Source organism: Phyllopteryx taeniolatus, chromosome 17, assembly GCF_024500385.1.
Source record: "Phyllopteryx taeniolatus isolate TA_2022b chromosome 17, UOR_Ptae_1.2, whole genome shotgun sequence".
NCBI classification, from domain to species: Eukaryota; Metazoa; Chordata; class Actinopteri; order Syngnathiformes; family Syngnathidae; genus Phyllopteryx; species Phyllopteryx taeniolatus.
The window spans coordinates 2,651,523-2,677,110 of NC_084518.1; the positions used below are offsets into that span (position 1 = coordinate 2,651,523).

At 42.6% G+C, this 25,588-nt stretch overlaps 2 protein-coding genes across 11 annotated transcripts in view; both read right to left on the bottom strand.

Moving 5' to 3' along the window:
* Window positions 1-462: 462 nt before the first annotated feature.
* zswim7 (zinc finger, SWIM-type containing 7) lies at window positions 463-15,452 on the bottom strand. Of its 2 annotated transcripts, none has more exons than XM_061752606.1 (5): window positions 15,270-15,452; window positions 14,205-14,226; window positions 12,583-12,685; window positions 3,170-3,301; window positions 463-878 (listed from the first exon to the last, which is right to left on the bottom strand). In XM_061752606.1, the coding sequence occupies exons 1-5, from the start codon at window positions 15,343-15,345 to the stop codon at window positions 768-770; spliced, it is 444 nt and encodes a 147-aa protein (XP_061608590.1). In that variant the 5' UTR covers window positions 15,346-15,452; the 3' UTR covers window positions 463-767. The 2 variants fall into 2 exon arrangements, with proteins under 2 accessions (XP_061608590.1, XP_061608591.1); XM_061752607.1 differs by having other exon boundaries at window positions 3,197-3,301; window positions 15,270-15,420.
* A 687-nt stretch (window positions 15,453-16,139) lies between these two features.
* The window catches only part of ncor1 (nuclear receptor corepressor 1), a 57,172-nt gene continuing 47,723 nt past the window's right edge, over window positions 16,140-25,588 (bottom strand). For 7 of the 9 annotated variants that reach the window (XM_061752529.1, XM_061752528.1, XM_061752523.1 and 4 more), the window contains 12 exons: window positions 24,474-24,647; window positions 24,137-24,272; window positions 23,112-23,572; window positions 22,662-22,775; window positions 21,011-21,159; window positions 20,704-20,921; window positions 20,411-20,614; window positions 19,532-19,677; window positions 19,306-19,359; window positions 18,961-19,155; window positions 18,212-18,388; window positions 16,140-18,123 (listed from right to left, as the gene is read on the bottom strand). In XM_061752529.1, the coding sequence (XP_061608513.1) occupies window positions 17,924-18,123; window positions 18,212-18,388; window positions 18,961-19,155; window positions 19,306-19,359; window positions 19,532-19,677; window positions 20,411-20,614; window positions 20,704-20,921; window positions 21,011-21,159; window positions 22,662-22,775; window positions 23,112-23,572; window positions 24,137-24,272; window positions 24,474-24,647 (2,228 nt within the window). In that variant the 3' untranslated portion in view covers window positions 16,140-17,923. The remainder of the gene's footprint in view (window positions 18,124-18,211; window positions 18,389-18,960; window positions 19,156-19,305; window positions 19,360-19,531; window positions 19,678-20,410; window positions 20,615-20,703; window positions 20,922-21,010; window positions 21,160-22,661; window positions 22,776-23,111; window positions 23,573-24,136; window positions 24,273-24,473; window positions 24,648-25,588) is intronic. The other 2 variants (XM_061752526.1, XM_061752524.1) reach the window with 1 other exon arrangement.

Consider the following 25,588-nt stretch of genomic DNA (forward strand, 5'->3'; position numbering starts at 1 on the left):
GGAACAACGTCCGAACCTCGGTGCTGTTGAAACCCGAAAGCCCAAACATTGCGCTTGCTCATTTTCGGTCATTTCCTTCACCTGACTCATCTTAAGGGCTAAAAATACAGGAGTGTGTCAACATTCCAATGGAGACATCGATACTGTAACTGCACTGCCATTTTGTGTTGTCTTAGTTGACCGACGTGTAGAAAAACAACATATGGAGCAACAACACAAATATATATATACACACACACACACACACACGAATATGTACTGTGGGTGTCACACTTTTTACAAGCTATTTATGTCTGGTGACTGTAATTCTTTTTGGTTTTTTTGTGACATTAGCAGATCCAAATCGACTTTGCTCCCCGTTAGCATCTGTCGCTTTTGTGTCATGATTCTACTTTTCAGTCTCCACAAACAGGTGCAATGTGTGTGTACGTACGGTCAAATATTTAGTGAATAAAAGCCATGTTTATGTCGTCCATGATCTGACTTTATTCCGAAAGTCATTTACGTACAATATGTTGACAGATAAAACAAGCTTTTCAAAGGAGGAAAAAAAACATACGAGCGTGCAGCGTCTCACTGTTTCCCAACGAGGAAGCTGAAAATAAAGCAGTGCAACCTCAGTGAACAGATGTTTCCCTGGAAACAGATTAGGAACTCTTGAGGGAGGCCAAAATATAAAAGAGAGGAATAAGAAAAGCAACGTAACGCTGTTCCTGTCCTCCATCGCCACCATCGTGATCGGCATCCAAGCGGAACATACGTGGGACTCACAGCGACGACGTCCCACTGAGCAGCGCTGTCATCTGCTCATCTGACGCACTTTGCGGGCGAGTCACGCCCGTGGCCTCACACAGGTACACGGCCAGAATGTGTTTGCACTGCAACAAAAGAGCACATCGCGGCCGTCACGGTCACAGCGGCCTTAATGACCCGAGACAGTCGAGACCTCCGGTGAAATGAGCTCATGTGAGCGTCGCCGTACGACAGCTCTGACCTTCTTGAAACCTCCCCCTCTTTCCTCCGCAACAACGGTCCCGCTCGGTCAGTGGCTAACAATGAAATACACGACACTGAACTCGAGACCCGTAGCACCCAGATTTGACGACAGTCAAGTCGAAGTACTCTTTGATCACCGTGGCTTAAGGTTCTACGACTGTGCGCCGTTTTGAACGTAGAAGAAGATACGAGAGGGCCTGCCGGCTCGCGCAATCTGTATCCTCGCTCACAAGATCAAGGTCTTGCACAGTAAATTCATGGAAGCGCACGATTGTCCGAAAAGGGCCCAGGCCGTACCTCTGACAGAGGAATAACAAATATCTGGCTAGCACTTCCTGCCTCCCACTTGTGATTTTCGGAGCGTTTGGGTGCCGCGCGGGGCTTTCCGGGCACTCCGGCTTCCTCCCATATTCTGGTTTCAACTGTATGTCCTACCAGTGATGTTTTTCCACTACTACATGACATTTCTGACTATAGTACATGCTCCTAGCGATGCAAAACTGCACAAGTTGACACGTGCGTGCTACGAGTACTAATGAAGTTCTAGACGTTAACTGGTAGAACTTTTGAATTCACTAGTGGTACTAATAGCACGCAGTTGTCAAATAGTGCACAGTTTTGCCTCTAGTAACGTAGTCATTCCACTAATGCACCCGATTCATTCTACTCGTGCGCAGAAATGCCATAGTGTAGTGGGAAAAAACATAACTAATAAGACAGTTGTTCTACTAGTGCACTGAATTGTCTTCTTAGTGAAGACGAAAAAAAACAAAGCGTTGTGTCAGGTTAACGGAGTGATGCGCAGAATTGTGCGAGCTGGTGTGAACAAGTTGACAGCTCACTGAAATGCGATCAGTCAGTGTCGGAGCGTTCCGGGCCGCCCGCGACGACATCCTCGAAGCGGTGCCAACTTAAATGGCACCCACCCAAGAAGCCCCCAATCGGTAGCGCACACAGGGTCATACGTTAGGATTATTGCAAGGTGTCCAAAGATGTCCAAGACCGTTTACAGTTGGCGTCGTTTAACGGGAGGTCAAAGGTTCATTAGATTAAATAAGAGCAGCCTTGTTTTTGTTGCAGTAAAGAGAAAGTCACATTGCAAGACTACATCCGGAGCGGTCGAAAACCTTCAGGCCTTCCATCATGACACGTTTTAGCATGTCCAGACTGTGCTTGCTTTGACCCTCAACGCCGTGTCTATTCGGGAAAAGGATCCGAATTTGCTTCTTTAATAATCACATGGATTGCGCCGTTATTTAAAACACATAGCAGAACAGTGTACAATCACATAGTACACAGTATGGTGGTAATATTAGGTATACGCACGATACAATAGGAGCTACATCAAAAATTCTGCCTTCGCAAATGTTGATTGTCATTCACCGAACATAGAAAACAACAATCATCATCACATGCACACCTAAGGACAATTTAGAGTCGACGAGAAAACCCACGCAAGCACGGCGAGAGCCAACAAACTCCACAGAAAAAGCTGAGCCTGAGCTGAGATTCGAAGCCCAAACCTGAGACCTGTGAGGCACAAGTGCTAACCGCTAACCCGCCATGCTTTCAAATCTTCTCACACATTTGGAAACACTGTTGTTCCTCCGTTGACCTCCTCTGTCCCATCAGAGGTACAGACTCGGGTCAGTACTTCCTCAGTCACCGTGGAGTCAGCAAAATCCCTGAACCAACAATGTGACCCCAGCATATGTCATGGTCAATCTCGCTGGAACTCAGAGAGCTTGACCTTCACTTACATCACTGTTATAATGCCTTCTCCTGTCACAACCCAAAAATCTCGTTCGTGGAGGTCTCTCTTGTCATCAGGTCAAACGTACTTCGATCTCTTTGTCTTCTGTAGCAGTTTTCTCACACAGATTTAAAGCAGAAATCGTCCAAACCAAACAAACAAAAGGCGATAAAGGCCGGAACGCCATAGAGTGCCGTGGCCTAAATATGACCTGACCTCAAAACATCTGTTAGACACATTTCAACTTCTGCTTTGTCTCACTTACTACAGTAAGTTTTTTGCAGGATGCACGTCCGAGTGACGAGACACAATGGTTGCACGACAGCTACGCACGTAAATACAGTAAGCCGAAGAGCGGCCTGTGACGTATAGCACATGGGAATTCCTGGGTGGGGTTTGCAAAACCAGCAGGAACTCAACGTGTTTGTCTTCCTGTGAGATCCTCACCAGCAGGCCTTCATTCCTCCGCAGCACCGCGTAGGCGAAGGCAGGACACGAGCAGTAGTGGCAGGACGAGAAGCAAGTGTACAGACCCCCCGAGGCTCCTGCGACCTGCGACAAAAATCACGCGAGTTACAAAAATCAATGCAATTTTACTGCGACTGACTGGCAAGCATTCTAGTGTGTACGCCGCCGCTCCTGAATGACGCAATGCATGCACGCAACTTCATATTAGCGCTGCGCAATATATCGTTTGAACATCATCATCGCTATGTACGCGTCCACGATAGTCACATCGCAGGGTCCTGCGCAACGTTGACGTATTGATATGCAGTCAATCGACGCTAATATTAATAAGTGACTATTGAGGCTCCTAGTTGGACATGCTAAAAAGATTAGCACTAATGTTACGGTAAATTATAACCCATCAAACAACACACATGGAGCGGCCCAGAGTGTTATACACTCGTGTTTTTTTTTTGGTACGATAACTATTAACGAGGACATGAGAAACAATTACACGCCTGGATTTACTCTCTTCAGAATGTTATGAACGGATGAATGTCATAACAGATTACACTTGGCGGGGAGCGGGGAGAGCCATGGCATTCATTATTGAAGGGACAAACTTCAGGTGTACACAGCAACGGATGCGCTCAAATACTAATGCATGTGTTGAAACGTAGGTGTAAAATAACAGATTGATGAAGAACAAATGAATAGTGTTAGGAATGTGCTCACGACTCTATAGTATAACCGGGAATGAAAATGATTTTAACTTCATGTCTGGCCAATTATTGCTCAATACTACAGTGCATTTAAATACAGGTAGACTTCCTACATATGACTGCACACTTTTGTGCTCGACTGAGCATCATTTTTCTAGAGAGAGAAAAAGAGAAATGTGTGTTGCGTGTATGTGCTGCTGTATTTTTGAACATCACAATATTATAGTTATAAAGTTATACAAAGACTACGTGTAACCCAAACATGGAACGCCAAATGTTGAAAATAAGCATTCGCGACAAGATGCAGCCTCGGATAAGACAGCAGACGCGAGTTACCGACGTCATTCAAAAAATAAAAATGGAAATGGAAATGGCCACGTTGCCCGAAGAGCTGACAAAAGGTGGAACGCAGAAACTATCAATTGGATACCACTGGACACAAAGCGGCCGCGGCGAAGAAATACAAGTAGAGGGATAGATGAAATCATTAAACACGCCGGAATACACTGCCGACAAATTGCTAAATGTCGTAGTAGTTGGAAACTTGAGATATATATATATATATAGTATATCGCAGGGTAGGAGAAAAAAAACGCAGTCATTTTTTTCCCAATATTGTCCAGCCGTACTTCATATTTTGTTCGTGTATTGGCCATATTTGGATGCTCAGAGCTGAGTAAGGCGCAGTCAAAGATCGGTGAACACAATATATGTATGGAAAAGGCAGGAAGATAAACACGTTTTATTGCATCCCAGTGGCCCAGTCCAGTCGTGGCTCAATGTGGAGATGAAAAATCATTCAAAAGTTGAAACTTCAACAGATTATTTTGAAGGAGTGTCATTACACTGAATTATTACAAACTCAAAATGCTCCAACGGGAACACAAAGCTTCGCTCAACAAAAATTGTAGGAGAGAAACGGCCATCATTCGAGCAAGTCAAAAGCTAAGCTCTCAAGTCGAACGCTCGGTCTCAAGAAAACAAGAAGCATCTGGTTTTCAACTTTAACCAAACCAAAACGTATTAAGACTGTGCTTGTTTTGACCCTCGACACCATGTGTCTGGAAAAGGGATCGCCTGTTGCCCCTTTCACAAAAAGACTCCAACTACAGGCTTTCAAATATCGGTTTTAGGTCCTGTCTGAACAATGAAAACGTACATGAAGTGCACATGAAGTATCGGTCGCGCATGGTGAGGCGTCACAGAATAGAAAACGGAACATACGACCGCTTCTCAGTGTACTTTTGGAATTGAGTTTTTCTTTGCAATTACTCGACATTGGACCGTTGCAACAAGTCTCAATATATGCATGATAAAAATACGGGACGCGCCGTCATCAAAATACTAAAAAAGGATCAATAATTCTAGACGACTTGACACCGTCTTCTTTAGCCTTTGCTGAAATGAGACTGTTGTGTCTCGTGAAAACGAGTCACTGCTCACCCCTCAACCTACGCTGCGGTGCCAATGCCAAGAACGCCTTTTGTTCTGTAAACGGGAGTGCGAACTGCGGGGCCCGCGAAAGCTTCCACGAAGACACTTCCGTATCTGCTTTTTGACTAGCGGAAGCAGCATTTCATCACCAGGCCGGCGAATCACATTTGACAACCCGTGTGCCAATCTGCGTATGTGGGCTAAGCAGAAAGCACATCGCAGCCTCCCTCCCACCACGCTGACAACTTCCCCAACAATTCAACAGATTTACTTGGTTGAGTCATTTCACAAATTCGATGGCTTGGCAGACACCGCCGACACTCAACTATTTGTATACAACAAATAAATCATGTCCAACTGGACATTCTCATGGGGGAATACGTAAACCTGCTTGGGTCAGCTGGGAACTAAGGTTCCATCGGCCGATGTCAGAAGTTGAGAAGCAAATGATGACTATTCAAGCATGGCGTCGCTGCTTGTCGCTCTCAAGTGCCTGCTGGAGAAAGTCGCTCAAGTGACCGAGAGGACGTTAACGTCCGAATTTACGACAGCGGGCGCTAATTTGTGTGTTTGCTCCACCAGACAGCACGCACTGGTAGTTGTTGTGCGTGATTTACTAAGATTGGGAACTTTTACCAAGATCCCAAATATTGGCTGCAAAAATTTCTGTTCACTGGCTCTAACAGATTGCGCGCCCTGTCGGGAAAAGGCCTGATAGTGGCGGAGACCGCCATATTTGGGGAAAGTAGGTAGCGCTGATGGTTTTCATCAACTTTTGGGAGAGTGCCACAAGTGCAAAATAAAGTTGAAAGTGATGGATTTGGAAGTGCTAATGATCGTTCCAATCATTTACGGGAATGGAGCAACCTCACGAAAGCTACGTTTTGTTTCATTCAACTTGTCTGAGTGCCCGAGCTGGGTAAAATTGTTTCGACGGGGGGGTCAAATGCGCACAGGGATGGAGAACATATTCGCTGCTAGTTTTCCAATATAAGCAACCGTCGTTGCCAATGCTGTCCACGGAGGTTCGGAAAATGGCCGGTGCTTACCATTGCACACGAGATCTCCATGCACTTGTGAAGGCTAAAAGATGCAAAGTTTCAGCAGCAAGTAAGCCTCGTTCAAACACAATGCTGCTTCACCTTTGCATTGCAGTTCTGTGAAAACAATTACTACCTTTACTACCTTTTTACTTTACAATTACGAAGACATTGAATATTGCAAAATGTCAGTCGACAGTTCAGTTTAGCACAGTTCAAAAAAAAAGGAACCCTTTCATGTTTTTGCACACACCGACAACTTGGATTGTATTTTTATGTACACGTTTACAAGGTATGTGGAGAACTGCACACTCTTTCGGAGTAGTTCCCACTTTAGTTTTAGTATGGTATGATGAGTTTCCAGATGGAGGTGAAAAGGATTTCTAGAACTTGGGAGTCGTCTTATAAATGGTACATAGATCCACTTTGATCTGTAAGTTGCACATGATTCAGAGTGCGCTAGAAATTGCAATTGTTTTTTGTTGAGAGATTTTAGATTGCTCATATGATTTACAGCAACATTTGCAACAAGATAATAAGCAATAAAAGTGCAAGTGCACTTGTAATGATTTGCAAAAGGTGTTATTTATAGCTTATTAAGCCACAAATATATTAGTGGGGCCCACTTAAGGACAGACTGGGGTGAGCGTGGGCCGCTAACTGAAATGAGTTTGACACCACTGAAGATCCAAAATTGCATTGCTGAATGTTGTGTTGTGTGTGTGTGTGTGTGTTGCAATTCAAAGGCGTTTACACGAGCAGAGAAGTTCTGCCCGCAGCATCTCCTTTTGCCTGCGCTTTTCACGCATATCAGACGCACCGTTTAAAAATTTGCCACCCACCGCAATTCACTGCATTCATTCATTTTAATAAAACACAATGCACATACTAAATTCATGTTTGTTGCTCTGTGAATGTTGTTGCAGCAGTTTAGCAGATGCGATGCTACTTGCACCTCGTTAGTAGATCAGTAGATCCACATCTTTTTGCAAGCTCAATCAAGTTGCCGCTGCTTTCTCCACCCGCAAACCTTTCGTAAATCAGGCCTTCAGTATGTAGCCTGACACGATAATTAACACCTCCTGAGACACTACAGCAGGCTCCATTATTCTCCAGGGCTTCCATAAATTACCTTGCCCGGTGACCTATAGAGGTATAAACACCTCGTTTTTTTTAACGTGACACTGCGTCATAAATTAGACACAAAAGAAACAATGACGCGGACTGAGAAGAACTCAGTATCTGTGGATAGAGCAGCGAGGGAGGCAGGATGCTGCAAGCAGCAGTAAAAAATGCTGGAGAAAGAGCCGCAGTAGTTAAAAACCACCTCACACTTGGGGTTCTTTTTGTTCACCTCCAGCGTCTCACAGCACGCGGCTTGGCTGCGCCTTCAACTCCGCTGCCTGGCACGAGTCCGGGCCTCCTCGGGAGCCCGCGGCATCACTGCAGAGGGAACGCTCACTAAAGCTCCAGCTTTGTCCTGGCCTGAAAATCGGGCTCTCACGGGAAGCCATCATATGCCTCAGAGCCAGGATGCCGGACGTTGCTCTGTCCACGACAACTGCAACACAAACAGGGCTTCAAGGGCATGTGACGCTCTCGGGGAGCGACCGTGACACACACAGACCTTAACGCTGTGCGTCAACACGCTGCTCTTTTGCATCACGAGACTCATAAACGTGCTCCAAGAGCCCCCTACTTGAGAATATCGAGAAGTCCCCATTTTTGGTTTTATGCTTCTGCTATGAGAAAAAGGCTAACAATTCTGAAGACGCGTCTTCATCGGATTCTGCTGTAAAAGTGGCTCATGGACATGGTCTAAAACCATATAGGATATTTTTGAAGTTCTACAAACACACAGCAGGGGTTTCTAAAGCTGACCGTGCGTACTCGATTCTGTCAGCACGCAATGGGTGGAGGAGGCACAGTTCATTTCGCTGGGTCTGACACAACCTGTGACAGAACAGTGTGGCGAATATACAAAATATCACCCTGACGTCGAGTTTCTCTGATTTCGGAGCTAGGCTGGACAAAGAAGATACATGACTTTTTAAGCAACACTATCTGAAACGGTCATGTTTATCGTAAGGTTAAAAGGTCAGCAGAGCTGCACGGAGTACAGCTGGATGCATGGATGAGCATTAGTTGACAGTGTTAGCTTCTGAAAAGCGGCCCAAACTCGATTGGTTGGTAAAGTTGCCAACGCAGTCGCGTGTGTGTGTGTGTGTGTGTGTGTGTGTGTGTGAGTGTGTTTGGGAAGTGGGGTGGTATTTTTGTTGCAGATTTATCCGTTGCATTCACAAAACCCACTAATTGACAAGTGTAATTGAGCAGCTTGCTTGCCCGGTGACTAGTCCAGGGTGTCCTCTTGGGTTGGCAACGCCAGGTGAGATAAGCGGCGGAAAATGAATAAAGGAACAAACAAAACAAAAAAATCACATATGATCAAATGTTTTGTTGCTTTTATTTTTTTTTGTTGACGTCTGTACGACATTCCAAATATTCCATATAATTCCTATTATCCACACAGCATGTTCATGTCATCAATGTGTTCAAACACGAATTTACCATGCTCCAGGACTTAGTCCTTGACTGCATCCCGACACACTTTTTCCTCTTTCAGCATGTTTCTCTTTCCCCACGTATGTTCGTTTGCCTCGGCCAGGTTTGCAATTAAGGATGATGCTGGATTCAAACCACCTTAACTGCTGCAGCAACAGTTTCTGACAAACAGACTGCTTGTAAACAACCTCCCATGTTTGTCTTGTGGCGAGTCTTCAGCCTTCTGCTCTTCTTCCTGAAAATACAGACAACAGTAAAATGATCACTTTTAATATTCGAGTAGCTCAAAATATGCACCCTGACATCTTAGCCAACTCAAAAAAAGTTCTTTTTCATCTATTTGCTATAGAAATGTGATTGTTGTTGAGTGTTAATTTACCAATCCCATAGTATATAGATACTTGAATAACCAATGACAACAAGCCACTTGAACAGACACAAACCTCTGTCTGTGCACTTTTATTTATAACGTTATTAAGTTACCTTCAAATGTACTGCCATTTTTACGTGCAGCTCCAGGCGCCTGCATTGATGTTCGGCAGTGCGTTATCGTCAGACTTTCCCATTGTTTAACTGATAGAATGATGCATTGACAGAGGACATAAAATGTGTCATGGATTTACATTTTTTATTTTTTTAAATTAAAAAAAACAACGTGAATAGGTGACTCCACAGATGCCGAAACGCAAATACGCCAGGTCCGACTGAAACCTTTCCCCATCTACTACTTACGTTGATAACACTAGCTGTCATTGGCAAGTTTTTGTATAAATATAAACTAAACTGGTAAACATTTAGTCACATTCAGTCATTTCTATGATTAATGAAGGCTATATTAATTTGCGGTAGCTGTAGTGGTGAAAAACACGACAACGCAAGCGTTTCCACTTACTGAGGGTAATGAAAATCAGCCACTTACCGCTAATTCTGCCGTCACGGTCATACACCGACATTCAAATTGCTGGACTGACAGTAGAGGTGGATTGAGAGTGGAGGCTGCAGAAGTGACTACACATTGGACATCTTGAAAAGAGATCCCAGTGGTGCATTTTACAAGCCTCCCATTTGTTTCAGCAGCAGCACAGCAGGCTGGAGAGATTCGTTGTTACGGTGCTGTACGTGCTGATCACATTTGTCTTCTTGGTGGAAAACTATGTTCTTCCATGCACTACAACTGGCAACAAGCTTTTTTCACCACTGCTCCATCTGATGGGTAACTGCGCCACTGGGCTGCAATGCAAGTGGACTGTAACAGCAAGAGTAAAAAGGACATTTCTCCATCTGTAGCTTGATATGAATTTGCAATAAAACTTAAGTCATTCTTGAATAATTTTGCTCACTAACTGATGACCAAAGAAACTAGCAAATGAAGTAACAAACTTAACTAACAAATAAACAATCAAACCAACGTACCGACAGCCTCACAGCTGTAACAAACTAAAAGGCAAAAAAAAAAGAAAAAGAAAAAGCGAAACTAGATCCTACACTGTTCAGCAGTGTCTCAAAGGCAACATACCGTATATAGATCAGTCATTCTCAACCAGTCTGCCACGGCACACGCTCTTCACGTGTGCCGTGGGAAATTATAACATTTTACGTAATTGCTCACAAAATGATTTACAAGACATAATGTATCTTTGTTAGTCTATTAATGTCAGTGAGGCATAGTGACAGACAGCACAAATAAATAAATGCTCTTCTATTAGATGGCAGGAAGTACATACAGTAATGACTGTATCCACTTGTTTGTTTGTTGGTGAGCCGTAGATTTTTCAAATGGTAAAATATGTGCTGGCCACGTAAAGGTTGGAATCACTGATATAGATAGACAACCATTCACACTCACACTCACATTCTGATTCCACAGAAGTCGGGCAAGTGACCATCTCCGACGTCAGTGACTTTATTATAATAACAATAATTATTGTTGTTGTCATTGGAAAACTAGCATTAACACCGTCTCTCAACGCAGTTGTGTATATTGTATATTGAACAGTACCCCTGCGGTGCAACCTTCCTTATGAGGTCAATGAATGTTTGGAGGAGACTAGGTGAAACGTTATATCCTCACGTTCTCGTGCGTTAGTCATTGCCTCGGAGGAAACAAGAATGCACATTACTACGACAACTGGCGAAAACTATTTAGTACTGCAGATGTGTTAACAGGAAATGAGCAACCTGACGAAGCAGATAATGTATCAACGTCTATTGCAACACTTGACACGGTGCCGAGCGAGCACACACCACAATGCACTACTTCCAGGAAGATTAATGGATATTTAACTTCCTAAGAAGTCTTAAGGTTTTCAAGCAATAAATAAACATTTGGGGAAACAGAATGGTCAGTGTCTTTGAACTACTGCCATCACAAAGAACACGACGATGATGTTTGGAGGCTGAATCCAGAAAAGGATGCAAGACACTTGAGGGATGGGCCACAAGTCACAAACGAGCCCCTTTTATTTCTGCCTCACACACTCTGAGTCATAGCTTTTAGCAATTTCATTACTTGCAGTGCTTTCACATGCACTCCTAATAAGGTATCCGTGGAAAAAGACGAGACAGAACGTTTGCCAAAGCTGAAGCGCTACAACAAACTCCCTTTTCTGCAAACTACCATCGAGTCTGGGATTATACGCTATACATGCACTATGTGATTATACACAATCCAAATGATTACTTTAGGTAGCTCGTGAGAAAAAATCCAGCAATGAGAATAATGTCAAAGTCGCTCTTCCATTACTCTTCTCCAGAGGATCAGAGCGAGCCTTGATATGATGTGAAAACACAAAAAGGCCAGCAAAACTGTTCCAAAAAGAACACAATGCATTTCTCTATTTATTATGCAGATGACAAAAACCTTTTGAATCTTAATACATTTTATGGATGAGCTCTGCAAACAACACGTTTCAAGAGAATACTTTTAAAAAAGGGTTTTAATATCCATCTACATATAGCAGCTAATACCACATGATGGACAGGTATTTCGAACCAGCTCGGGGAGAGGAGACGCAAAGCGAAGGAAGAGAAGCAGCCAAAATGAAATTAGTGACTACGTAATCCGCCTCGCCCTAAACATGATCTGCCTCTCGCCCCCAATCTGCCACAGTAAACACTACACACTGCTGCATATGTCACATACTAACAAAACGGAGCCACCTGCCATTGCTACAATATTGTAAAGCATCAGCAGTCTGGATTATCTTGGTATTTAAATGATGGCCATTGGCCAGTGATAAAGCTGTGCTGGCACTTCATTACTCGATGCACCACAGCAGTAAAGGGGTGCAAGCATTCATTCATAAATTGTCCTAACATTGTTGTCGGTGAACAGTGTCAAAAAAGGCTCTATATAGGGCGTGAAATCAGAAATAAGACTCATTAGACATATACAGTTCCTAGAGTAAGAATACTTTCTTTTTCTTTACCCTGGTCGTCGAAATCTTCTTCCGATGGTGATCTACTCTGGTTTTTACAAAGCTACTGCACGTGAGGAATGGGATTCTGTCAACGTTTTTGTCATCATCGAGTTCTAACAAGCTGAGAACAGCTGTGCTTCCGGAGAATAATTGCATGTTTTGTATTTGTGTCGTGTCACTAGCAGGATGTGAGCAGGTGCATGAGATACCTGGAAGGCTTTACGTCCACTGGGAGATGACAAACAGGTGACTGAGCGCCGGTCAACCAGATCCAAAGCTTGTATTGCACAGGGCCCAAAAACAAATTTCAGCCTGACAAAGAAGAAAACTTACAATGAGAGGGCACCATTATTAGCAATAACTGTGATTCCCCTCCACCCCCGTTTTTAAATTTTAAAAAATGCTACAGGCAGTGTATTTTATTCATTGGAATAAAATACACTGCGAGAAACGCACGGAACCTATTGAAGATGTCACAAGCAGCATTTGTGTACAGTATTGTCACACTTGATCCTTTGATGAATGAAATGAGGGCAGCACAGCCGCCTAGCGGTTAGCACGTCTGTCTCACCTGCTGTGTTTGCATGCTCTCCCTTTGGATTTTCTCTGGGTACGCCAGCATCTTCCCACATTCCAAAAACGTGCACGTTAGGTTGATCGAAGACTCTACCTCTCCCATAGGTGTGAAAGTGACTGTGAATGGTTGTTTGTCAGTATGTGCAATGTAACTGACTGGTAACCAGTCCAGGGTGGAGCACCGCTATTCTCCAAAGTCAGCTGGGATAGCCTCCAACTCACCCAGTGCCCACGACCCTGATGAGGGCAAACGCTATAGAAAATCAATTGCCGATGAATGAATCAATTAGTTGGGGATCGACATCGCTGACACAGAAAAATAATCTAGTCTCAGTCTATAAAAGGCTGTGCTCTTCGGACATGTCTTCAGTGTCAGTTTGGGGAAGATTTGCTCATGAGGTAAAATGATGAAGAAGGGCCAAACCACAGTGTGCTGACTAACAGACAGGATGTGGCGCCACATGGAGCACTAATTCACAGACAATAAGTCAAACCGCTATGCTGGGAATTTCTTGGTATTACAGCATCAGCGTGACTATTTGTCATCGTAAGTCACTAGTCTTCCTTACTGTGGTCTCTCACGCCCACCGAGAAGACCTTTCAGACCCAGGTGGATGCCTTTAAGGTGTCAATTTAAAAAGAAATAAATAGACACTAGAACCATCATCCTCATTTGGGTTACGGGTGAGCTGCTGCCGATCCCACCTGACTTTAGGCAATACACCCTGGACCGGTCGCCAGCCAATCCCAGGGAACTAGGAGACAAACAAACATTTACATTAGTAGACAATTTAGAATCTCCAAAGAAACTAACACACATGGTTTTCAAATGTGGGAGGAAGACAGAGTACCCGGAGAAAACCCTCTCAAGGTTGGGGAGAACATGCAAACTCCACAGCAGAGCCAAGATGTAGACCCTGAAGCTCAGAACTGTGAAGCAGACGTGTTTTTTCATTCCTCTAAAAGACCCCAATAAATCCATTAGGTCCGCAGATGAATTTAAAGAAAGGGCGTCCAATTAAAGAAATCCATTTGAATTCGTCCCTAATTATAAACTCTGAACTTTCTGGTCCAAATGTGATTTGTGCATCTAAGCCAACAGCAACACTGAGGGTGTTCCAATCTTTTTCTTATGTCATTAATATCTGCTCATCTGTTCAGACACTGGGACAGAAATATATTGAAAAAACAACAACTACAGAATATGAAAGCAAATGCAAATGGAGAGAAAACTGATGGGAAGATTAGTACTCACGCAATCAGTAAGTCATCAGGAACTGCAAAGGAAAAACATGAAAATAATGATAACATTGTTATTCATATAGTGACAATTATCATCCTTAGCCTGGTATATTGTCCAGCCACATTTCTATTACATAGGCCAAGTGGCATAAAATCTTAGGAACAAATATTATACATAAGAAAACTATTATGCCACTATAGATTGTCACCAAAAGAATGAATACTGAAATAATGATATTGTCGTCTCAATTTACTCACAACTTTACTTACTCGGTGTTAAATCTGGGCCTATTTAAAGGAACACAAAGCTGATAAACCGTAGGAATGGCAACAGGTGGATGCACAGGTTTGTTGTAACTTCTGCCATCTCATTGAAGCGCGTTTAATTGTTGTGCCTATCACTATTCGCCTGCGTGGATACACGAACAAAGATATAGTTCTGATTATTAAATACTAATTTGCAGACAAAATAAGTTAAATTGGATAATTTCGCACTGATGATCTCCTACTGCACACTGATTGGGAATATCTGTTTTATACCATCACAAGAAGCAAAAAATAAATAAATAAATTAAAAAAAATTAAAAAAGTAAATTAACACTGTGCCATTGAGTTTTGTTATGTCCAATAACAACCACGCAACTCTTTACATTGCCCTATTCTCATAAAGTATGGCAGGTGGAATGAAGTTGTTCTTCTAAAGTACTGAAATTATGACGCTGGAAATTAATATAGACATTTTATGAGGGGGGGAATCAGAGCCGTGTAGAATTATTCACGGCACTGGGTGGAATTAAACAGCAGCACCCTCTACAGGTACAAATATGAAACTTCATCTCATTGTTAAACGAGTCTGATTATTCACTCAGCCGTACTGCATTCACTTAACCCAAAATAGATAAAGTCAAACAGGAAACCTTTATTTGAATTCCAAACCAAGACAACTCGGATGATGTATCGTAAAAGAGAGTAACTAAAGCTAGAGCTACCCGCCGTGCTATCGTTATTTGTGGAAACAAACAAAAACAAGTGTACAATAATCAATTGTTGCTATCTAAATGTATCAATATTAACTTACTTTGAGAAGTTTCTCGGTATGTTTTACGGATATCTCGGAAAAGCTGTTCTGCCACAACTGGTAATACGACGGGCATTTTTCGCCACGAAGACGTCTGTTTACGGAAGTCATTCACCAATCGAGTACGTCGTCCGGTCAAAGACTTCCGGTAAAAAAAAGAGTTCGGTTCCTATGGAAGCCATGCAATCCGGATTTACACGTAGGTTATGTAAATTCAATGTACACAAAGTAAAAAAAAATTAAAACAATTATATATATATAAATACACACATATATTTTACAATTTTAACCATTATTGCTTACAGCCAAAGAAGACCCCACCACCATCTGACTATTTACGTAAAAAACTATTCTATACGCGTTTCATAATTTCAATAATACTACTGAATTCTCTTTTCTACGACAGCCGTACTTACGTTTTTCCGTTTATGACCACGGATAAACTACGTCGTACACATTCGGGTTACGTCCCCGTCGCAAACCGAGGACCCGCTGTTGGCGCTTGTCAACGCTGCACGTAAAACGGCTTATTTAACATTGCCCTTGTAGGCCTCCGCTATAAATACAAATAAACTGAAAATATTGTCAGTGTTTTCCTGCTATAAATATCCGGTGAAGTAAACCTATACCTTACAGATACCCAAATTTATCCATTTACAGTAACTAGAGCGTATGGTGTACAAAGCAAGTACCTTATTGTTTACTGTTCCGTTTCATTCACTGTGGCGAATTCATATTTTTCGATAAACCATACACATGTACTGTATTAGATGTGTTGCTTCTTATTTGCACACGTGAATGTGTGCAGCTCATTAACCCAACAATTGTTGTCGAGGCCACATTTGACAAGATGAGCAGCGTTACAAGGACTGCGGTGGAGAAAAGAACCACTTTATTGGACTGGTCTAAACTCTTGTATTAGCCAACTAAATGACATTGTGCCATACAATCATTGCATATCAACATCAAAATGGATGAGTTTTCAAGTTTGAATTTAAAAGAAAAAATAAGTCACATGGGTTTTCTAGCTTGAAAAGATTCTCTAATTCTTCTTCGGCTTCAAGTAGTCTTTCTTTTCAAATTCAAGTTTGTAAACGTTTTCTGCCATTGCCTTTGTAAACAACAACCATCCCATTTAAACGAGTAAGAAAAGAGAAAAAAAAACGGTCAGAAAAGAAACACCTTTACATGTGCAGTGACAACGATTGAAAAGCTTTATGAACGGGACAGAACGAGTTTCGGGAATGAGAACCTTGATAACAGCAAAGTGAAAGGTGAACGTGACATCTGCAGGGTCGGTAGTTTATTTTATTCCTGTTATTTAACATAATGGAAACAGAATTGCCATGGTTTGAAATCTCAGTGATGACATGGCACCATGAACTCAAAACTACAATAAGTATTAAGCAAGGATCCCATTATGAAAGGTCTGCAAGTGGTGAGAAAAACAAAGAATATCGCCAATTACTCCTTAACACTTTACAGACAGCAGGCAGTACGCCTTTTATCATCAATAGTTATGAGGCAAAAAGTGCATAAATGGTGCAGACAATTATGTTTGGTAATATGGGTCTTAATTTGGAAAGACATTCTAGTTTGGATTGTTTCACAAAAGTATTTTCAAAAGGTACTAGGGAAGCAAGTACAAATAAACAAAACAGTATTTCTGAGAAAATTAGTTAAAGCTGCCTTTTTATCTCAAGTCACAAGGCTTGGCAAGACCAAGACCAAGACCACCCCCCACCCAAAAAAAAAAAAGCAATACAGATAATTCCAGACAGATTTAAATTGTGACATTTTAGGGCAGACAATTCTGGACATGTTGGAAACTGCAGAGATAGCAAGATGTCATTGTCAGCTCGACTTGAGGGGCGAGGGGGACGACGACAAACACATTGGCTCACTTCACTATTTAGATCGGGTCTAGGAGTAGCCACCTTATTCATCACATGCCCTACCCTTTACTTCTGATACCAGTGTGGAAGACATTCCCCCATCTAGAATTGAGTGTGATGACCTCCACCTTTTTGTTGAAAATCACACATTTTCAGAGTGTGGTAAACACAATCAAATATCAAGACTGTTTCAAAATTTGAGCAGTGTATTGTGATGTCCTGTAATGTCTACCGTGTTCAGACAGGGGTGCAGGGAGAAACGTCGTCTCTTATGGGCAACAAGAAACAGGTCGAAGTGAGCCTTGATGGGGTAAGGAGCCTGGGAAAGACCACCGGTGGCATTAAAGATTACACATCTTCACTTAGCATTTAGAGTGGATCAATTTAAAAGCGACATTAAAATAAGAAACAATCAAGTTGAGAAAAACACTGCAAAAAGGTTATTCTATTCACATACAATGATTTTCTTGAAGATGCGTTATATAACTTTACAGAAATTAAACAAAGTCTCTTTTTACATATCAGCGTCACTATAGCCTCAGTCGGGTTTAATTCCCCAAGAGACTGGGTGAGTGCTTCCGAACTAAAAGTGAGCCTAGTTCTGGAGAGCCCAGTCGGTCATCAGCTGCTTGTACACTTAACTGACAGCTAGGGGGCGCCACAGCACCAGAAAAGAATTGGACACTTTTGTGTCTTGGAGGGCGTGGAAGAGATGCGCCTCAGGTCGGGTCTCTTTTCATCCCTTCTCGCGGGCCGGGCTCAGTCATCGCTGTCCGACAGAGCCTCGTATTGCTCCGACAGCAGAGACTGCCACACACGCTGCTGGCCCACTGGAGCTCCGGCAGGAAGCGACTGCTGTGGCTGCTGCTGGCTCTGTATGGAGGGGGAAGATATGGAGGTGGGCGGCGTGCTGCTCATTATGCGCATGGTCAGTGGGTTGTAAGGGAACTGCATGGACCCTGGAAAGAGAAAGACAATGTTAAATGTGTGTGGAAATGACATTTTAGCATGCCGTAATCAAGCTTTAAAAGGGCTCGACTGGCTAACCTGCAGATGAAGGTCGGTCATCCCAACTCCATTGGGACTGGGCTTGTGCTTGTCTGTGATAGTCTCCCTCGGAGTGTACTGAGGACACGGAGGAAGGACGATCCCCTCCCGAGAAGGCCTGACCCAGGTTAGGAGACTTTGATTTACGGCTGTTGGCTTTGCCCTGCTTTTGCTTCACTGTTGGATGTGGCAAAGGAGCAACATGTTAAGCTTTTGATGACTGAAAAACGTGCAATAAACGTGTAATAATTCAATTAACACATTTTATGAGATGAATAATAAATACATAATGAAACATATTACAGGACTCTTCATACTGTAAATCAGGGGTCTCTAAAAAAAGTTTTTGTCATGACCGACTGTGTGGTTTAGGTTCCCTCGGAGGGCCATTATGACTATTAAACCATAAAAATGTATAATCACCTCATTGTATTGTTATATACAAACAAGAAATTGATGGATAATTAGTTTTGAAGTCAGACGTCAAGGAAAATACTATTTTGCAGTTCATTTGGTCTGGGAGATAAATGCTTGCTACATCTCAACTTTTTAAATCAACATTTTGGGATAGATTTTAGCAAGAAACGAAGCAGACAGCGAGAAGCCTAAAATTTGCTTTAGCAGGCCACATAAGATGATGTGGCGAGCCGCAGCTGGCCCCCAGGCCTTGAGTTTGACATCCGTGGTGTAACTGCTCAGTGGGCCAGACAAAAGACTGGCAGGACTCCGACTTAACAATTAGCAAGTACCTATGCTGGGCGACGGGTTGGCTTCCTGACGAGTGTCACTGCTCGTGTTGGATGCGTTGCTGATGGCACCAGCGCCGCCTTGGTGCTCTTCTGGTCTGTCCTCCAAGTTACCCATTAAGGCTTTACGGATTATGTCCTCTAGGCCCAGGTTACTGGCAGGGTCACTGAACGAGTGGTTCCTAGGGTTGATGCTGCCTAGGAATCACAACAAAATATACAATGAGAAATGTTGAGCGAGACCGCATAAATGCCCTTCGCTATCGTGCTCATATTTGTCCAGTAAATGCGTTATAGTTAGAATGACATTCTAAGGATGGATTCTTCAGAATAGGCATCGTAACTTACTGGAGCTGGTAACAGCAGGCAAGTTGAAAATCTCAGTGCCTGGTTGAGCATTTCCTGCAAGACATAATTAGCTGTTGAAAATCACATGTAGCTAACCAGATGCTTAATCACATTGAAAATTAGATGAGAAGACGACACACATGCCTTGCATATACACAGGTTTGTTTAAACCGTTGGTGCATGCATTTTAGTTTAAGCCAAAAGAAAGACACGAAGCCCCACTTACCAACATCAGAATCGCCAACACCAGAGGTGGAGTTCAACTTACGAAAGATCTCCTGCTTTTTGGATTTCACCATAGGTGAGGTGTTCTCTAGTTTGGTGAAGAAGGAGGGCAGATAACTGACACTGCCAGGGGACCGTGAGTCATTCCTTGAATTCAACAAATCAAAGTGTCAGGGTTCAAATAAGCAGACATGTACTCAATTTATGACAGTGAATCCTTGCTATATCACAGTTTCGTCTTCATGCCCCTGCTATATCGCAGATCTTTAAGTGATCTTTTATGGGTTTTACAGTATCCAAGCAAGTCCAGATTTAGAGTTGCGTGCCTTCGGTGTAGTACAACGTTGTGTCACAAGATGCAGCATAATTAAGAGAAGGGAAGAAGAAGCAGAGAAGGATGCTAACCAAGCAGAGAGAATATATGCCTGTGAAGAGTGTTGTACTAAATGGTTTGTGTCAACATTTTGGTGTTTTAATATTGAATGTTTAATTCTCTCTGGTTGTATGTGACGCTGCTGTGTGCGTGTTAAAAGTAGCAGTCTGAAGGTTTCTAATTACCATAACATCTATGGTAAATGGCATTACACATTTTAGGTTAGCTTTATGCTAGAGGACTTTTCTTAATATTGTATATGGTTTGGTTGAACATTTGGGTGTTTAAATACAAAATACTTCGGTTTTGTTTTATTATTACTCATACTACTAAGGACGACTTCAAATTTAGATGAATATATATATTTATATGGACTCCCAATTTCATGGTTTTTCACCTATCGCGGGTGGTTCTGCAACATATTCTCTGCGATAAACGGGAGTTGACTGTACATCTAAAGTATAAAAGTAACCTCATCAGACAATCATTATTTTTACTGCCCATTACCTGCTTTTAGTTATGCCGACCTGTTTGAGATCATGCATCGAGTCTGTGCAGCTCACGGACCTGATCTCAGAGTTGTCCGCCTCTCGCCTTTGGGGTGCAGGCCCACCGGTCTCCTGTTTTTCCATGCCTTGACAGCTCTGGGGCGGTGAGATGGGTTCATAGCTCTCCATCTGCCTCCCACCTCTCTCTGGAGACTTGCCAGGCCTGGACAGTGGACAAAGATCCGAGGTAAGTGTTGAGATGATTCGTGATTACTTTGGCTCACCGTGATGATTCAATGACTGCTTCAGTACCTGGACCTGGGTTTGTCTGTGGCGTTCTCCGGAGAGACCCTGCTGGGGGGACGGTGGTGATGTTGGGCCTGGATTTGATTCTCAGGGCTGTAGCGGCTGGGCACCTTGGCTCGAACTGACGAAGACATGGGTGGCATCGTACTCTGGAATGTGGCAGCGGCTGAAGAGGAAACTGTGGGAGGGTCTTGATTACGTGCAAAGTCCTGGGTTATAATATGCTACATGGCAGAAAGAAGGATCACAAAACTAGGTCAGTTTTGATCCTCATAATATATCCAATTTCCAGTACGTCACAGGCATTTCCTACCGAAATGTGGTCGGCCAAGGTCATGACCCGGTGTGTCTTTGGGATTTGAGAGTAACTGTCGGCCTGGGATGAGGGGGCCTGCTGGGAACTGGGCTGTGGCGGCTCTGCCGAAGGCCGGTATCGACTCATGTCATAGACTCGCATGCCAGCTAATCAGGTTCAGAATCAGAGCATTCATAATTTGGAGAGTCAGGGTAAGGTAATGAGATTAGATTTGACAGTACTTTGCAGCATACAACTTACATACAGTTGAGGTTAGAAATGTACATACACTCATCTTTGGCAAGAATGTCATCAATTTGGATAGAATGATTATACAGCGTACATCTTAAATTAGGTGGAACATGGTACCAGCTGGTAGCCTCATGCTTGCTTTTGCTGCCAGTGGTACTGCACAAAGTGGATGGAGTAATTAAGGATGACAATGTCCAAATTCTTCAAATTTATAGCGAGACAGCTGAAACGCGGACAATTGCAACGATCCCAAACTGTACACTGCTTTTGGAATGGAACAAGCTAACATTAAGCTCGTGGAATAGCCTTCCCAATCCCTGTTGTAAATTTGTCGACTATGCTTAAAGCCTGCCTGTGCCAGGAAACCAACCAAATTAAAGGAACTTGACAAATTCTGCCAAGAAGAATGGTGAAATATCTATCTGAAATGATGTGACTGATGGGAAACTTGCAAAGAGACCTTTATCCAAATATTCGTGGGGGTGTATGTTATGTATATATTTAAGCTTATGTAGAATGTTTACCCTGTGTGGATTTTGGCATTGGCTTGTCCATGTGTGCAGCTAGAAATTTTCAGCCAAGCTGTCTCTTTTTTGGTCAGCACTCTCTATGTACTGTAAAACTTGCTCCACTGCGGACAGTTATAATTGTGTCCCGGCAGTTTCTAGCTTATGGCATGCTTGAGCCATGGTTATTCCTCAACATCCAAACCAATTTCCCGTCACCTGCCTGTGACAGCTTCCAGATCTTGGCTAAGAGGTGACAGATTTAAATAACTTATTTATTTATTTTTTTATCTAATCTTGGAATCTGTAGTTGTTTAGAAAATACTGTCTCAGATTGTGTATTGTCTATATTCTATTGTCCTTCCTAGATGTTCACTGCCTTTCTTGGACTTTCCCCATTGTTCTGAACATCGGTCTTTTCGGTGACTACTGTAAAACAAATTATGTTTATGCAGACAAACAAAACTACCAGCTTCAGTCAATCATGATCACTAACGAGAAGTTACTGGGCTTGACCTTGTCAATGTAAACGACATTCTAGAACCCTCAGCATAACCTATTAAAATAAATGAACGTATTCACTTTTTTTTTGATTTGATAAAAATCCTAAATACATTTTAAATCCAATTATTATTTAGAAAGTAATTGAAAATGTATGCATGTACAATCACTCAAACTAGGAAAAAAAGAGCTGTTCAAATAAAATGATTACAAGGCCCAAATGAATGACATTCTCGCCATTAAGTGTAAGCAAACTTCTGAAAGACTACTGTAGCCGTTATCGAGATGCTATATTTACACCTCTTAAAACAGCTTAGGTTTGTCAAAAGTTATCTTTAAGGTCCTGTTAGAGAACAAAACCGAAAGTGGTTGCCTGAGTGGTGTGCGCGCATACGTGCATCCGTCCATACCTGCCGTCTGCTGTGCCTCGTCTGTTTTTTCAAGTTGGGAATGGACTGGCGAACTAGCTGGACTTATCACTTCAATGGCTCCTCCCCCAGTGTTGTCATATCGACTTGATGACACTGGAGAGTAAAAGAGAAAACGTTTTTAAGATTAGCTACAGTTATGCTGATAATACAGTGGGTCTCCACATACTCGCAGCGCCACCTATTAGTGGAATTTTGTTTCCCTTTTTTCCCCCTTTTTTTTGGTGGGGGGCAACCTTGCTTATTCAAGAATTTTGGGGGTTAAAAAAAATATAGTTTTTCCCAACGTAATTATCATGGGCGTCATTCATCCGCGGATTTTCACTATTTGCAGTCCGGTCCCGTTCCTCTCCCCCGTGAATAGCGGGCTTCCACTATACTCTATATTTCTCCAGTGACAAGACAAGTTGATATAACTTCTCATATACTCACAGCTACTTGAGGAGTCCGAGCTCTGTGAGCCTCGCTCTCGGGAGTCTTTTTCCGGGGCTATTTGTCGGGTGATGATAACGTCAATGAAGTTAGCAGCTGTAATGGTCGTTTTTCCACGAGTTCGAAGCTCCTCCTCAATGCGGGATTTTGAGGTTTGAGGGCCCTTATCTTTAACTCCAACACCCTCGGGGTACGCCGGGTGGGGCTTCCCCCCTGGAAGAGACATAGCACCATATGGTACGGATCGCCGCTCTGGCTCCTGCTGCTGTTCTGAGAGGCTAGCTGCTCTCCGAGCTGCTGAACATAATTCCTCATCCCGCTCATCTCGTTTGTTCTCCTTAATTTTGGCCACATCCACAGGTGGAGCAGAGGCTGCAATATCCACCAACGCAGCCAGTGCATCAGCTGCAGTACTGTAGCGAGAGTTACTCTGGGCTGCTGCTGTTGCTGCTGAATGAGGCCTAAAAACAAAATTAGGAGCATTTCAGATAACCCTTTGAGCTATTATGTGTTGAACCTATTCATCAATTTATCAGATACACTTTCGCAAAGCAACTACACACTGTGTGAAACAGTAATAACAGTCTTTGTGTAACTCAGTGACCAGTACTGTCCAACTGATATCTGTACATGGGTAACTGTCACATTTACATGTATAAAATACCCTGTAATACAAATAATTAATGGGTATTGCCATCCTAATGTGAAAAGGGCAATATTTTCTAAACCACTAGCTCATACCAAGGATGACTATATTTACAGGGAATATGCAAAATTTGACTGACGTTATGTTTATGTTGTATGTGCACATTGTCGTGCTTGTCTAAAAGGGTTCAATATCCCATTGCAGTTTCTTAATGAATCCTGGGAAAACGTTTTTGTTTTTCCGTTAATAACATTTGATGATCAATTTGAGACATGTTTGTGGATCTCATGTAAAGGCAAACTGTGCAAGCTAAATAAATACGGTCAACAAATAGTGGTGTGGCAGGTAATCACCAGCAGAACAAGTTGGTTAAACTTACATTAGCGAAGTGATAACACTCTTGCCCTGAAAGATGCTTGGCCGCTGTTGAACAACCACTTCCTGCGTCCTGTGAGAAGGGGAAGGAGAGTGGAGATAGCCTCGGCTTCCTGGCCGGCCTGGTTGCTCAACTCCACCTGATCAAAAAGTATGCATTATTATAATTTTAAATGTGCCGATATTTATTTTATTTATTTATTAGTTTTTTATCATTATCTTTAAAGGCAAAGAGTAAAATAAAAACATTTACACTTGGAACCAAAACAGTAGCTATGACCAGAACAAATGAAGTCTAACGTCATAGCAACTCCTCTGCTGGTTCATGAGCAAATACTTACTTCCACGAATGTAATCATTTGCTCGCTCTCTTTCCCGGTCCCGTTCTCGTATTTCTCGTTCCCGCTGTTCCCGTTCCTTTTCCCTCTCCTTCTCCTGTTGCTCACGGTCACGTTCCCGCTCCCTCTCCACATTTGCAGCAGCGGCAGCTGCAGCAGCAAGGTGGGCTTGGTGACCTAAGTGTCACAAAGATCAACATCACAACTTATTCAATACCCTTATTCAATACCAAATTTTGCCCACGTTTAGCCACACTGGCAACTAAAAATCACCCACGTCAAAAGCCTTTCCTGATAAAAGTTAAGGTGAGTGCTCTCATTCTGCCGTGTGTGAATGGTGTTAGTAGTTTAGTTTTTCCTCCCGCTTCGTGAAGTGCCGCACTTCATCACCGAATGCAGACTCGGGAAAGCCGCCATCCTGCCGCTGCAGGCTAATGGGCTTTCCCAGCTGCGGGGAACAGCACAGTGGGGAAGGTAATGTAAGGTAAGGTCATTTTAATTTAAACTTATACATTTGTCCCGCTTTGGAAATCTCTTACAATTTACAGCTTAAGTTAGCCTACTAATATTTACCACCAAAGATTTAGAATATTTGTTTATCTTCAACTAAAAAGTTTGAATTTGAGAACATTTCCTGAGCTTTTGTCAACACTTTTACTGTATTAAATGAGATCATTCATCAACATTTAATATAGTTGACCATTTCAAACACTTTTATGATCACATCTTGGTGATGAAAAGTGTCACTTGTCACTCTCTGTACTTGGCTGACACTGACAGCAATGCTACACCGACTGGCAACAGCATCATTATACAGTTAGTTAAAATTTTACAAAATAAATATTTGTTATTCATATGAATTCATCATAATTAAGCCTGGCCTACACAAAAGAGTTATTGGCTGTTGTATTGGTTATACTATAGAATAATTTATTTCTTGTGCTGATGGAATAATGCTGAACTCCTAAGTAAATAAGCTACTGTTCGCAGGAAGCTACTATGCGGCTACCCCAACGCAGGAAGCTACCACGTGAAGGTAAATAAGTTACCGCTCACAGGTAGAGGTTCCTGATTCAAACGAGAAACTCTCTCATTCTAAAGAGAAACTCATTCTCATT